General features: G+C 36.3%; 1 protein-coding gene across 1 annotated transcript; it reads right to left on the bottom strand.

Annotated features, from left to right (window-relative positions):
* Positions 1-594: 594 nt before the first annotated feature.
* LOC145590225 (uncharacterized) lies at positions 595-13,365 on the bottom strand. The gene is made up of 9 exons (XM_081646973.1): positions 11,943-13,365; positions 9,301-11,725; positions 2,390-2,477; positions 2,017-2,220; positions 1,786-1,878; positions 1,526-1,642; positions 1,052-1,444; positions 901-954; positions 595-624 (listed from the first exon to the last, which is right to left on the bottom strand). Exons 1-9 carry the CDS (start codon positions 13,363-13,365, stop codon positions 595-597), a joined length of 4,827 nt encoding a protein of 1,608 aa, XP_081503099.1.
* Between the last annotated feature and the right edge of the window lie 607 nt (positions 13,366-13,972).

Below are 13,972 nucleotides of genomic sequence, written 5' to 3'. Positions count from 1 at the left end.
CCTTTAATTCAGATATATGCAATGTTGTCAACACATAGACAATATACAATTGGTTACAGGAGCTGGGGTTTGTAGCACTATCACATTAGGTATTTCTCACAATCGAAGGAATGGGAAGAAAAGAAAATGGGACTGGCTCCTGAATTCTGATGGTGTCACTTTAGGGGAAAGTCAGCAGCAACAACTGAACTGTGAAGCTGAAATTTTGAGTGTGATTCTCAGAGGCCTAGAAGAAGCTCAAAGACTGCAGCTTTTATGTGATAACTACTTAACTTTGGGTTATTTCCATTGTTGAGTCATGTTGGCTAGGGAGGTATTTGTGATGTTTCACAGAACAATGTTTAATTATGAGAATTTTTATGAATATTGGAATAATAAGAGGTTGCAGACAGGAGACTTCTCAAGTGGGTGCAAAGTGATCATATTAGTATGCTAGGGGATAGGATGATAAAAAAAAAAAATTGATGACATTGTACCCTATTTTCATTGTATATTTCTGTTAGATTCACTAAGTTTAGGGATTAACCTTCCTTTTCTAGTTGTAAAGAAAAAAAAAATTCTTGGTACAAATAAATCATCAAGAATTATTAGAGATTACAACAGGTTTACAACACTCAACACCAACTGATGATATAAGAGATTCAGTATCAGCATCATCAACACCAAAAAAAATAATATATGGTTGTACACTTGACAGATCAACACCAAAAAAATAATAAATGCTTATGCTTATGATCGTGCAGCCTATATATTCTGAGGCGAGTGAAGAAAAATACACCACTAAGGGGGTGAGCATGAACATCAACAACAGCAACAGAAACATACATGAACAACAACAATATTTCAGCAGTAAAGTGTACAACCATATAAGTGAAAAAAGGGGGGAAACGTAAGGCAGACAAAACCAACCAAAAGCAATAAAGGAATAAAGCAAAAGCGTGCATCAGAAAAATACTGAACAACAACAATATTTCAGCAGTAGCTATGGCAGAATCAGGTCAATAGCATAAACTAAATTTAGACAGAAGCAATAGAAAATAATATATGTTACCTGATTGATTGTGGCTCCAGATTTAGAAGATTGCCCATTTTGGTCAGCGAGAAGATGTGGCGCACTAGATGCATCCTTTGGAGCCGATGGAATTACAAAATCAGGAATGACAAGATTGATCCCGGGGTTAGCATCCCGAATTTGAGTCAAAACTGCAGTTGTTACACTTGGTGCAAGTTGTTGTACTAATTGAGCTTGCATGTTTTCTAAGAATTCCGTCGGGAATATGAAATCTGACTTGTTTTCCTTTTTCTTCAAATCTGACTTTTTCACACCTTTTCCTAGTAGGCGTACACGGCTTTTGCGCTTAGGTTCTGGAATCACTTCGGAATATGGGTCCTTAGAGTTACTACCATCTTCATGTTGGGAAGACTCCAAAGCATCCATTTTAGCCTATATTAGGAAAATAAAGCCACCTACTTATTATTTATCAAAACTAAACAAATATAACATAAATCTAACACGTTAACTCACAATATTCTCTGCTACTTTTTCATGGTTGGTAAGGTATGTCCTTCCCTCTGTTCTCTTTCTTGACTCCTTATAGACCCTTGCTTGAGAAGGCTCTTTCTTATCAGGATCTTGTTGTTGCTGTGAAACATTATACATAAAATAGAAGTGATTACAAATAATTAAAGGCCAGAGGTGAAAGCCTCATGTAGTACATGTAATGATTGTGAAATAAAGATTATAATGATAATAAAATTGTCTAGAAATGAGATGAATTATTTTACCAACTCATGGCGTAAAATTGCATAAGAGTTACAGCCTATAGTGTGCATATCATCTAAAATTAGGCGATTGTCTTTGTTGATCTTACTGATTTCCTATGCGACAACACAATCAAGATTTATAAATTTGAACCAAGTAAGTAATTCATAAAAACAGTAAAATGAAAGAGGTTATTTAGTTCATGAAACTATGTAAATATTGTACAAATCAATTCAAAACCATATACATAATACCTCGGCCTCTTTAGAATGCCAATATTGCAAAAGCTCTCTGAATTGAGGTTTTGAAATTGTGTCTGGCTTATGAAACCATCTTAAAGCATCAGTGGGATATGCATAGAAGTAGTTCTTCTTAGTCAAGCATTTATGAGCTTTCCAGCTTCCATTGATAGCCTGCATCACCCATTCTCTTCCAGCTTCAGGAACCATATACTTTTCCTAAACAAATCATGAATATATAATTAATTAATGGTCTAGTAACAAAATATGAAGCATTTTTTTAAAATGAAATCAAACAAACTGAAGCTAAAGAATTATATAACTACATACTTGGAAATATATATTTAATTTGAAAATAAAAATATATCATAAATCGTCAACAAATTACCAATATACCCCAACAAACAAAGCTGCCAGAACCAACAACTGACAGAAACCTTTCATTATCAGAACCAGCAACAAAGTACCTAAGAGTCCTTCATGTACATAATCAATTCCAAAGTTCGAAAGAAATTGATACCTTTCTTTATTCAGCAATATATATTAAATAGATTTGTATCCTTAGTGTATAATAATAATCAAAATTAGTGGCTTTATTTTAAAATCAGAATATCTAATTCAGATCATGGATCAAGTGAACTAAAAATGCATAGAATGTAGGATATTAACCAGAATATTCTTTCATAATATTTTCCAAATCAGAAACATATATAAACAAATGAACAGGACTCTGTTCAGATTAGAAACATATATAAACGGATATCTGCAACTATAGTTACCAACTGTTCTAATGATATGCTAATAGATGAGTATTTATGTGCGTATTTTTTAATCTTAATGTGACTCACATCAGTATCTTATCAATATATTTTAAACACTGATGTGAACTAGTGTTATAAGTGTTATAATTCGTATACTGCAATTTCAAGTTAGGCTTTGGAAAGGCTCATGAAAAAAAAGGGTCAGTTCTCTCTTAAGTTTTTAGATAGGATGTTTTTCTTCTTGAATGAATTGCTTGATGTCATCCTTTGTTTTGCCTCATTTCATGTCAGCAATAACAGTCATCCTAAGTAGTTGTTCAGAGTAATTAATTATGCTATATAATACAGTCAGACTTTACAGGCAGATTAAAAAGAAAAGCAGAGAACTTAACAATGAAATTGATAATTAATTATACTCATTTCACCAAACAATGAAAATGAAACAAATCACCAACTTCTCCTAGTAACAAAATTACTCGTGATTTTTCTATTTAAAGGAATATTTTAGCTCAACAAAATTAAAATACCCTATTCAAACCACCTTTCAGACAAGTGAAGACAATGAAATTCAACCAGATTTCTCATCAATTTCAGAAATTCAGCTAAATTTAAAGATACCCAAAAAAATCATCAAAAACCCAATTCATATTACTCTCCAATGAATTCAAATATCAAAGATTAACAATGAAAACCTGACATACCCACAATTGAATAAAGAAAAAGTAGACGAAATAGAAAACCCCAGGAACAAACTAGAGCAATATTCGGTTTTAATTATCCATTTATATGAAATTCCCCCAAAAAAAAATCCATTACACTCAAAAACAAAAACGTAAAATTCAATTAAGAATCTTAAAAACGAAAATTTGTTGTATACCTTAAACAGATTTTCGACCAATCAGTTCAAAGAAGGGACATGCAAGAAGAAATTCGACCGCCTAAGTGCCTCTGTCAGCCACCACTGTCGTCTGAGTGCCGTTATCAGCCACCACCGTCGTCTGAGTGCCGCCTTAATCTACTTCTTGAGTGCCGCCTTAATCTACTTCCTGAGTGCCGATTTCTTTGCTTTTTTCTTGTTAGAATTTTTGAGTATTTTTTTTTTAGTAATTTTCCTCTCACAATTTGGTGGTAATATGGAGAATTAGGGAAAAATGAAGAATTGGGGAAAACATGAAGAATTGGGGAAAATGGGTGTGAGAAAATGGGTGTACACTGTACATACAGAATTCTACTTTTCCATTTTTCTTTTCATTTTTTTTTAATTTTAAGGGTTTAAATTCTTCAAAATATTTGGGCAAAAAGAAATAGAGGGAACTCCTGAAATTTTCCGCGCCCTTCTAAATTTTTCATTATACCGTTGCATCAGCTCCCTTGTTTTATTAAAACAGCTAGGCTATTGCAACGGTTCTTTAAAGCCGTGGCATTAGCTCTACCTTTAAGAACATTAGTGTTAAATCCGTGGCATTAGCCTAATCTATTGCAACGGAAATTAAAATACCGTTGTAATAGCCTATAATAAGCCGTTACATTAAGTAAAAAATGTAGTAGTGTGTATCAAGATTAGAGTCAAAACTTCAGCATAGCATGAGGAATTATTGGATAAAATATTAGTTTATTGTCTTGCTAATTGTATAAAGAAACACATGTTGTTGTTCTAATATCACATCATATTCATGGCCATGCATAAAATAAATTTAATAAAGTGATCACTAGTGTTGGAAAACTGACCATAATTTAAAGTTAGATAAAAGATTGGATGTGATAATTAAATTAGGCCATCCGGATTTAATAATTAACCGTTATGAAAACCTGAAGTTTCATTTGATAATGTGTTGACACTCTCTCAATGTTAGAGATATGAAATAAATTGAATGGCAAGACATAACATTGAGATTGAGCAATAATTATTTGTGTTGATGAAAATTTCAAGAGTTAATAGGTTTTGATTTTTATATATACGAAAAAGTAATAGGTGATCAAAAGTTCACCAGGATAACTTATATTATTGTCAAGTGTTACGTGACTAGAAGCACACCAAATGCACTATTTAAGTTTTCAAAGATCCAGAAGATCACCACCTAGTAGAATTACAAGCAAGTGATATACGCTTGAATACCAATTCGTTTAATTAGGGCTATTATATGTCAGCACATAAGAAATAGGAGAAGGAAAAACGTATAACTACACAACACAAGTCTCTCCATTGACATTGATCTGATCTCCAAAAGAGAACATATTATGGATAATGTAATAATAAATACATATGCAATGTAAAGTTAATGAAGAAATGATTCTTCATTGAAATTCCTCTCCGGAAGAGATGGAACTTGTTTGATACAAATCTTTTGAGAAACAAACTTTGATTGTGATCCTCCTAATGAAGTGAATTTTATTAATGCAAATTTGTCTACTAAGTTGGTATAACCCCTATAAATGAGATATTTTACCAACTTAGGGGGAGAAGAACGAATTAACAAAAGTTGGAAAAACAAAATAAATAAATAAATAAATAAATAATAATTATGATCCCTATAATGGTAGTTTGAAAGTTATATGCCAACTTTTGTCCATATATTATCAAGATATGCTGCACATTTATGATGTGATTTGTATTCAGTTATGACTCATGTTGCATAGCGTTGAAGATACATTTTGGTCATATTAATTATGTGTATACATTGAGATAAAATCTTGCCAATTATACTTGAATCACTACACCTGAAGTGTAGGTTGTATGATCGGTTCCAAAATAAAGATATGTCTAATAAATATGATATATGGCAAGATAATGCAGTTAACACTAATAGTGTAATAGTATATAAATACCATATTGTATGAAATACCCTAAAAGTGGTACAGATATCTGAATTATTTCAATAGATGGTCTATGATGTAAGAAAGTTATGATGGTACCAATAAGAAATGTATTCAGATATCATAGTGTAGGGAATATTTCAAGCATTACCCCAAACTTGAACCCCACTGTGATCATACACTTAAGCATGGTGGCGTCCAAAGGGAGGAAGCTAGAGCAAAAGACTCGCCAACAAGTTTTAGGAACTTGTAAACCGTTCACAAGGTGAAGATTACACCCCTTAACGATCCAGGAGATCGTCAACTCCAAAAGGTCTTGAACCAAATAGGGTTCGGGGATGAAGGTACAAATCCAACCTAAAAGAGACTGAACCTGCCCTAAAAATAGGCCTCTACTTCATTCTTCTCGTATTCATGTGCGCTTTCTGACTAACATGCAAACAATAGATTTACCCTAAACCTGTTTATCTATGTTGGTTGAATTTAATGCACAAGCAAAACTATTATTGGCGATCACTTGAATTATAATCATATTAGCCTAAACAAGATTATTAATTATCTTATTAAGCGTGATTACAAGTACAAATTCCCTTTAAACATGCATAAAATGTGTGATCAAGCAATAACAATAATAAAATATATCAAGCAACATAATAATAATCATCATAATAATAATCATTATAACAATCATAATAATCATAATTATCATAATCATGTTAATAATAAAGCTTAAATATAATAGCAAGATTCTAAGCATGATACTAACAAGATTAATAACAAACCCTAGCATGTCACTAAGCAATAAAAATCAAAGCTTTGGACCTAACATGATATTAATATGCTATTGATATGATATTAGAAAGCATAGAAAGCACCCTAAACATGATACTAGAAAGCAATAATAACATCCTAACATGATACTAGGAATTAAACAAATTTAAACATGTTTTCTACAAGAATAGAGCAATAAGATTACATACTTTGATGCCTCATACCTCTTTCTAATAACAAAATACACGCATTAGTAACTTCAAGGAAAATATAAAATCAAAACAATCAAATCAAATAATTGAAATAGAGATTAGGGACCAAACCCTCAGAAATTATAACCTTTCACGTCTAGGGCGAAGACAAATTCGAACTTGGCTAGGTGTTTCTAGATCTCGTGAATGCGGAATTTTGTTTGTGAAAAGCTAGAGAGATGAGAGCATAGAGAGAATAGACTAATTGTAGATAATTGATGATTGTGAATTGTTGATTGATTGTGAATGAATAAAAACGGAGGTTTAGGACCCTATTTATAAGAAAACAGTCCGGAAATAGGTAGAATTTGATAAGGAATAAAACTCCACTCTGTCGCTGCAAAACCGACTTTATCGCTAGGCGACAGGGTCTGTCGTTTGGCGACAAGGCTTGTCGTTTGGCGACAGGCCTGTCGTTTGGCGACAACCTGGATTTCTACGCGCTTTCAACCACGGAGTCAACATATGAATCAAAATTGATTTGTAAAGTCCGTATGAAAATCGAAATCGTATTTTTCATAAAATAATATTTTATTCCAAATAAAACTTATCAAAATATAATTATTAATTCTAATTCTATTAGGATTAAAGAGAACCTTCTAAAGAATTCTAGAAGACTATCATTAATTCCAATAACTTTAGGAATAATAATTAACATTGGGCCCTCCCCTAGATCATTGGGCCGCATGTAAAGATCAAACCGGGCCCAGTTTAGTATTTTGGTCATAACTTCCTCATTATTCATCGGAATTGGGCTTATAATATATCGTTGGAAAGCTCTTTGCAAGCCTCATCCAACTACACCATTATTGGTCCCTTGTCGTGGACCAAACTAATCTGGATTGGCTGTTTTCATAAAATTGAGTTGTTTTTTCGAAAACAGAAAGAAAGAATTTTAATAAAAACCAACCGCAACACTAGACCTTTCACACTTTCACCTTGTTCGATTATCATTCGACGCAAAAGGTATTCATCACTGGGTTTGGTTTTGGGGAGACACATTTGGGTGTCTACACATAGTAAAATAGCATGCGAAACATACGTTAAAAGAATTTTATGATACCGGTACACTATGGAACCAATGAATAATATGCATATGCATAATAGAGTAGACTAGTGAATAAGGGATCTGAAATATATGTCCATTTTGATGTTGACATAATGATAATATCATAAGTTTATCATGGACCAGAATTCCAATGAAATATGGATTTTTAAATCCACACTGCACAGTGTCTTGCATTATTTAGAGTCTTATATATGTTCATATACATGTGTGAGTCATAGGTTAATGGATTATTCATTGCATATGTCGGAAGTTGTTAGATGCATTACTCATTGTAATTTTTGTTTAATAGGTTATCATGTTTTCTATATCTCAAATTGCATGCATTAGTTTCTATATAATATTTGTGGTATATGTAAATGTTCTTTATATATATAGTAAGGCATATTAACAACTTTGATAGAAAAGTAGAAAGATTATCTAGGTAATCTATCTTTTCGTTTATTAGTTGTTATCAAATTGAAACCCTAAACCCTAAATTCAATTTAATTGAAATCCCCCAAATTAATCCTAAATCGTAAATTAGTAATAAAATTCTCAATTAAAAACCCTAAACCGGTAATTAAATTCTCAAAGTGAAAACCCTAAACCCTTAATTCAACTGAAAACCCCCAAATTTAGGACCTAAACCCAGCAATTAAGCAAAAATATCTTTTTTCGTGCAATCATTGGAGTGGCAAAGTAAAAGAAAGTATTATTAAAACCTAAATTTTGTTTTTAGCAATTCGATTTCAAGCTACGCCCTAATTTAGATAGAAGTGGAAGAAGATGAAAGTGAGGATCGAGAGAAGAAAAAAAAACCCAGCAATTAAGCAAACATACCTTTTTCGTGGAATCATTGGAGTGGCAAAGTAAAAGAAAGTATTATTAAAACCTAAATTTTGTTTCTAGCAATTCGATTCAAGCTATGCCCTAATTTAGATAGAAGTGGAAGAAGATGAAAGTGAGGATCGAGAGAAGAAGAAAGAAAACGGAAGAAAATAGCAAAGATGACGTCATCTTTGAGGAGTTGGGCAAAGTGGTGGAAAGTTTTAGTGTTTTGAAAAAATGTAGGTGGTAAATTAAAAAAAAAAAAAAAAAACAACAACAACAACAACAATTGTTGGTGGTTATTACTAAAAACACCAATAATTGCTGGTAGTTATTGTCAAAAAAAATTTGTCTTAGGTTATTTCATCTAATAGATTTGGGGTAGCTTTGCCGATTCTTCCACTTTCCTTCCCAATTACAGAATCTCCGTAAGTTCGTATTAACATCCGTCTCAAATATTTGCTTTATTTAAATAATATTTTATTGGCTTTTCCGTATTATATAATTTTCTTATGAGTTAGCTATCACATGTAACAGCTCAAGTAAATTGTGACGAATAGATAAAATAAATCTAAAGATTACAAGTTCAAAATAATTCTCTATATGAGAGGGACAAACGTGGATAAATTAGTATGTTTGGTAATACTATTTAATGGATATCTAACTTACAATGTTCATTATAAATTCAAGTCTTAGCGTTTAACAAATCACTATTTAGTATTTACTGCATATATGTCTAATTATGAAAGGGTTTCTTTTTTTTTTTTTTTTTTTTTTTTTTTGACAGTAAGAACTAAGAAAGGAAAAACAAACAACTTAAAAAGACCAAAAAAGAAACTCCCGAACACGAGTCTTCCCAGCCAACCAATGCGCTGGAGATACCCATTGCCTTGGAACTTTCTGAATCTTGCAGGCCTCAACAGTAGTCAAAAGAGCCCGAATATCCTGAATTAACCAGCAGAGAGAAATGTCGTCACGTTGTTTCTGGGCCAACGTCATACAAAGAGGTTCGCAATCAGAGAAAATGAGGATTCTACGAAAACCCCTTGCGCATACATGTCTTAACCCCCAGTAACAAGCCTGTAACTCAGAATGGAGAGCTGAAGAGGAGAAAGAAGCACGGGCACCCCCTCCTCGCACTACAGGCGAATCACAATCTCGAAAAATCCAACCCGCACCAGCCGAATTGTTCAAGGACGACCAAGCCCCATCAAAAATCAAACAGATATCAAATTTTAAAGCAATCTCCCCACAAAGAGTGGCCACCATACCTGAACTAGGTATCCTAGGCCGAAGATCCCCCGAGAAAGGACGGTTGTGGAAATCCTGAGCTTGTTGACCCCGCATAAACCACTGAGAAGCAAGAAGCAGAACATCATCTGGCGAGACTACCTGATGCCGAAACCTGATATTATTACGCGAAAGCCAAATAGCCCATAAAAGAGCGAAAAAACGCATCAAGTTTTCCCAGTCCTTAGCAACCCTCAACAGTGAAATCATCGAGGAAAACCAATGAGGAAAAGGAAGGCGAAGAAGACCCCGACTATTAAACCGAAAAGAACTACCGACCCATAAAGAGACAACAAAGTTACAATCTCTGAACAAATGGTCCACCGTCTCCAGCTCCCTATGGCAAAAGCAGCAAACAGGATCAACAGACAGGCCACGAACAACTAGAGCTGCCGCCACCGGAAGACCAGACTGAATTATTTTCCAGCCAAAGATCTTCCATTTAGGAAGGAGAGGAAGCCCCCAGAATTTCGCCCACCAGGAAGAGGGAATAGATCCCCCATAAGAGTGCCTAGAAGTCTGCATGAGCAAGAGGGCATAAGCAGACTTCGTAGAAAAGGAGCCGTCTTTAGTAAATTTCCAATACACAAAGTCATCCATGAGCTTCAATGGACGATCTAAACTTAAAATCCGATTAGCCGTTGGGCTGTCGAAAAACCGATGGACCTTCGAGGGGTCCCACGCGTTAGAACGCAGATCAATGATATCAGACACATGAGTCGGAAGTTCCGACTGGGATAAACCAGAATTAAACAAAACCGGACCACCAGGAGCCCAGTCGTCAGCTGTAATACTAACACTCCTACCACCACCTACCTTCCACCGGACACCCGAAACTACTGCAGACATCGCCATCTGTAAACCCCGACACCCCCAAGAGGGCCGAGACACTCGAGCGCCCGAAACAGAAGCAAGAGAAGGGTACTTAGAAAACATGAGGCGAGAAACCATCAACTGAGGATTATGTATCATCCGCCATCCAGTTCCAGCAAGGAGGGCTGAGTTAAAACAGGCAACATTGCGTAAACCTAGACCGCCCAAGCCTTTTGGCAAATGCAAAAGAGAAGCTGAGCGTAAGGCCAAGCCCTTAGTAGAGCCAGAAGATCTCCACCAGAAACTAGCTAACATACTGTCAATCTGGGAAGCAACAGAAGACGGAATCTTGAAGACCGATAAAATGTGATTAAAGGAAGCCACCAACACCGAGTTTATAATGACCAGTTTAGCAGCAGCTGACAATTGTAGGGAAGCAAAAGCGGACAGACGATTAGCAACCTTATCAATCAAGAACCTGAACTCCGAGACCTTACTTCGCCCTATATCAACCGGCAAGCCAAGATAAGTCCCAAGTGAATCCTTTGATTGAAGTCGAAGACTGCGGGACAAGAAATCCCAAAAGTCAGGGGGAGTATTTGGGCTGAACTTGACAAAGGATTTCTGAAGATTAATCATCTGGCCTGAAGCTGAACAAAAATCAGAAAGGATAGCCAGTACATTATCACAAGCCTGCGGCGAAACCTGGAAAAACAACAGCGAGTCATCTGCAAAAAAGAGGTGGGAAACCGAAGGGCCACCTCTAGAAACACGGAGACCAGAAAACAATGACTGTTGTTCCGCCCGACGAAGAGATGCTGATAGCACTTCCATACACAGAACAAACAGATATGGCGACAGTGGATCTCCTTGCCGAAGACCACACTGTGGACGAAAGGAAGGCGTAAGACTCCCATTCACCAGAACCTGATAAGAAACGGTTGTAACACATTGCTCAATAATATGAACCCAATACGGGGGAAAACCAAAGGCCCGTAAAACCTGACTCATGAAGTCCCACCGCACTATGTCATACGCCTTATTCATGTCTAACTTTAGGGCCGCATAAAACCGCTTCCGAGCCTTTGAATTATTCATAAAGGTGAGCAGCTCATGAGCTACCAGAGCGTTATCAGAGATCAGGCGGCCTGGAAAAAAAGCATTTTGAAATCCAGAAACCAGAGAAGGGAGGACCACCCGCAGCCGTCCCGTGATACATTTGGCAATACATTTATACAAAACATTGCATAACCCAATCGGCCGAAACTAAGACACCAACTCCGGTTGAGAAATCTTAGGAAGAAGAACCAAGAAAGTTCTATTCCAATCCTTTAACATATAACCATGAGCAAAAAAGTACTGCACCGCCGAGATCACAAAATGTCCTGTATCCTCCCAGTGTGTCTTGAAAAAAGCCGAGGTAAAACCATCCGGGCCCAGGGGATTTATCATTTGCGATGTGAAACAGTGCTGATTTAATTTCAAAAGCCGAGAAAGGAGCCATTAACAAATTCTTTTGAGACAAAGATAATATCGGAAGGTCAAGATTTTCCCACTGTAAAGGAAGACCGTTCCCAGATTGAGACACAGGAGTATACAGATCTGGGTAAAAAGTCTGAATAAGAGCACGAAGACCATCAGAATCAGATACCCAATGTCCAGCATCATCCTTCAGGCTAACTATCAAATTTCGGCGACGTCTAGCCTGTACAACCGAGAACAGTAGGCGGGAGTGAGATTCTCCAACTACATCCCATTTAACCTTAGCCCGTTGTTTCCAGTAAAGAAAAGCTGCTGTGGCTTCCGCAACCCGTTCTTCCCTTGTATTAAGGAAAAGGACTCGCGCCACCTGGGATTGCAACTGAGTAGAACAAGATGATAATTCAGAACTTAAGGCCTTCCAGTTGATACCCCAAGATTTCCCGTGTTCAAGGCACCAGTCTTTTAGTTTCCCGCGAATAATACCAAGTCTACGGGATAAGGAAAACAACGGAGAGCCCGCAAATTGTAGAAGACATCCTTCTTTAACAATCCCTGGAGCAGATAAACACCAATTCTCAATCCTATAAGGTCTTCGAATTGTATCTCGACATACCGAGTCCGAGAAAATAATAGCAGCATGATCTGAAAATAAAATGGGTTGATGATGCACTCGTGAATCCGGAAAATCAACAAACCAATCATGAGATGCATATGCCCTGTCCAGGCGTTCAAAAGTGGGGTCCACTTCTATCCTATTATTTGTCCAAGTGTAAGCAGGACCTGAAAAAGGAACATCCACTAATCCCAAACCCAAACGCCACTGAATAAAATCCAATCTACCCGGTATAAACGAAGACCCACCTAGTTTGTCTGAGAGATACTCAACTTGGTTAAAATCACCAATCAACAAAATATTCGGAAAGGTTTGGACAAAAGTAGTTATAGACGCCCACACCCCCATTCTATCAACTATATGAGGCGCACCATACACAAATATCACATATTTTATTGCTTCACCAACTGATATCTTACAAACTACAAAGTTTGGGGATATAAACAACGGGACTACACTAAAAGGAGCTAGCCAAAAGATAAACAAACCACCACTTAAGCCCATAGCATTCACACCACAACAACCCGAAAAAGGAATAGAAGCTAAACTATGAACAACATTATCTACAGAAACCATTGTTTCCATCAAAAACACAACATCCAAGTTCTGAGAGCGGACTAAAGAGCTAAGATACGGAACTTTAGGGGAGTCCGCTTGTCCAAGACCCCTACAGTTCCAAGCTGCAATCCTCATCTCGACCGTGGTGGCTCTAAGGGTGCCACCAAACCCGCAACAGAAATAGTCGAAGTAGAGACCGAACCTTCCTGACCTTTCCTCTTCTTGAAGGGTAAAAGGCATTGCAGACAACCAGATGAACCAGAACTAATAGTGGTAGAGAAAGTTTTACAAGTAACAACCACTCCTCTCAATCTCTTCCTCTTCTTTGAAGGAGTAAAGCAAGAGAAACACCTAGTTGAATTAATTGCAGGAGGCGCTGTCGTATCAGAAACTGATGCTCGACGATTTGAAGGGAATATTTCCTTAGCCCAATTCCAACCTATATCTTTATTACAAGCCATCTTGAGAAAAGGAGGTTTTGGTCGCTTAAGAGGATGAAATCGTTTATGTAACCTTGAGGATCGGGGAGATGGAGTAGATGGACTAGGCTTGGAGAGTGGTATTGGAAAGGAGCCATGACAATGCTGCTTCTTTTTTGGAACGCATAGAGATATTTTGTGGAATGAGAAAGTGGGCTGGGTTTGTGTTTGGCTCGGATCATTTGGAACAAGGTTAATTTGTGTTCTAGGTTCTGATTGAAATTTTCTCTTTTTCAAAGGTGAGAGGGATGGAGTAACAAACT

Source organism: Chenopodium album, chromosome 17 (assembly GCF_948465745.1).
Source record: "Chenopodium album chromosome 17, dcCheAlbu1.1, whole genome shotgun sequence".
Taxonomy (NCBI): Eukaryota; Viridiplantae; Streptophyta; class Magnoliopsida; order Caryophyllales; family Amaranthaceae; genus Chenopodium; species Chenopodium album.
The sequence above is the reverse complement of the archived record's forward strand: the minus strand, read 5'-3'. Positions and strand labels throughout refer to the sequence as shown.

Excerpts from the sequence above, each read along its gene's own strand:
- LOC145590225 (XM_081646973.1), bottom strand. The coding sequence starts at position 13,365 with ATGAGGATTGCAGCTTGGAACTGTAGGGGTCTTGGACAAGCGGACTCC. Across the intron at positions 2,221-2,389 it reads TTGTTTGTTGGGGTATATTG|GAAAAGTATATGGTTCCTGA; the intron begins GTAATTTGTTGA and ends TGATTTGTTTAG. Across the intron at positions 1,445-1,525 it reads AAAAAGTAGCAGAGAATATT|GCTAAAATGGATGCTTTGGA; the intron begins GTGAGTTAACGT and ends TTCCTAATATAG.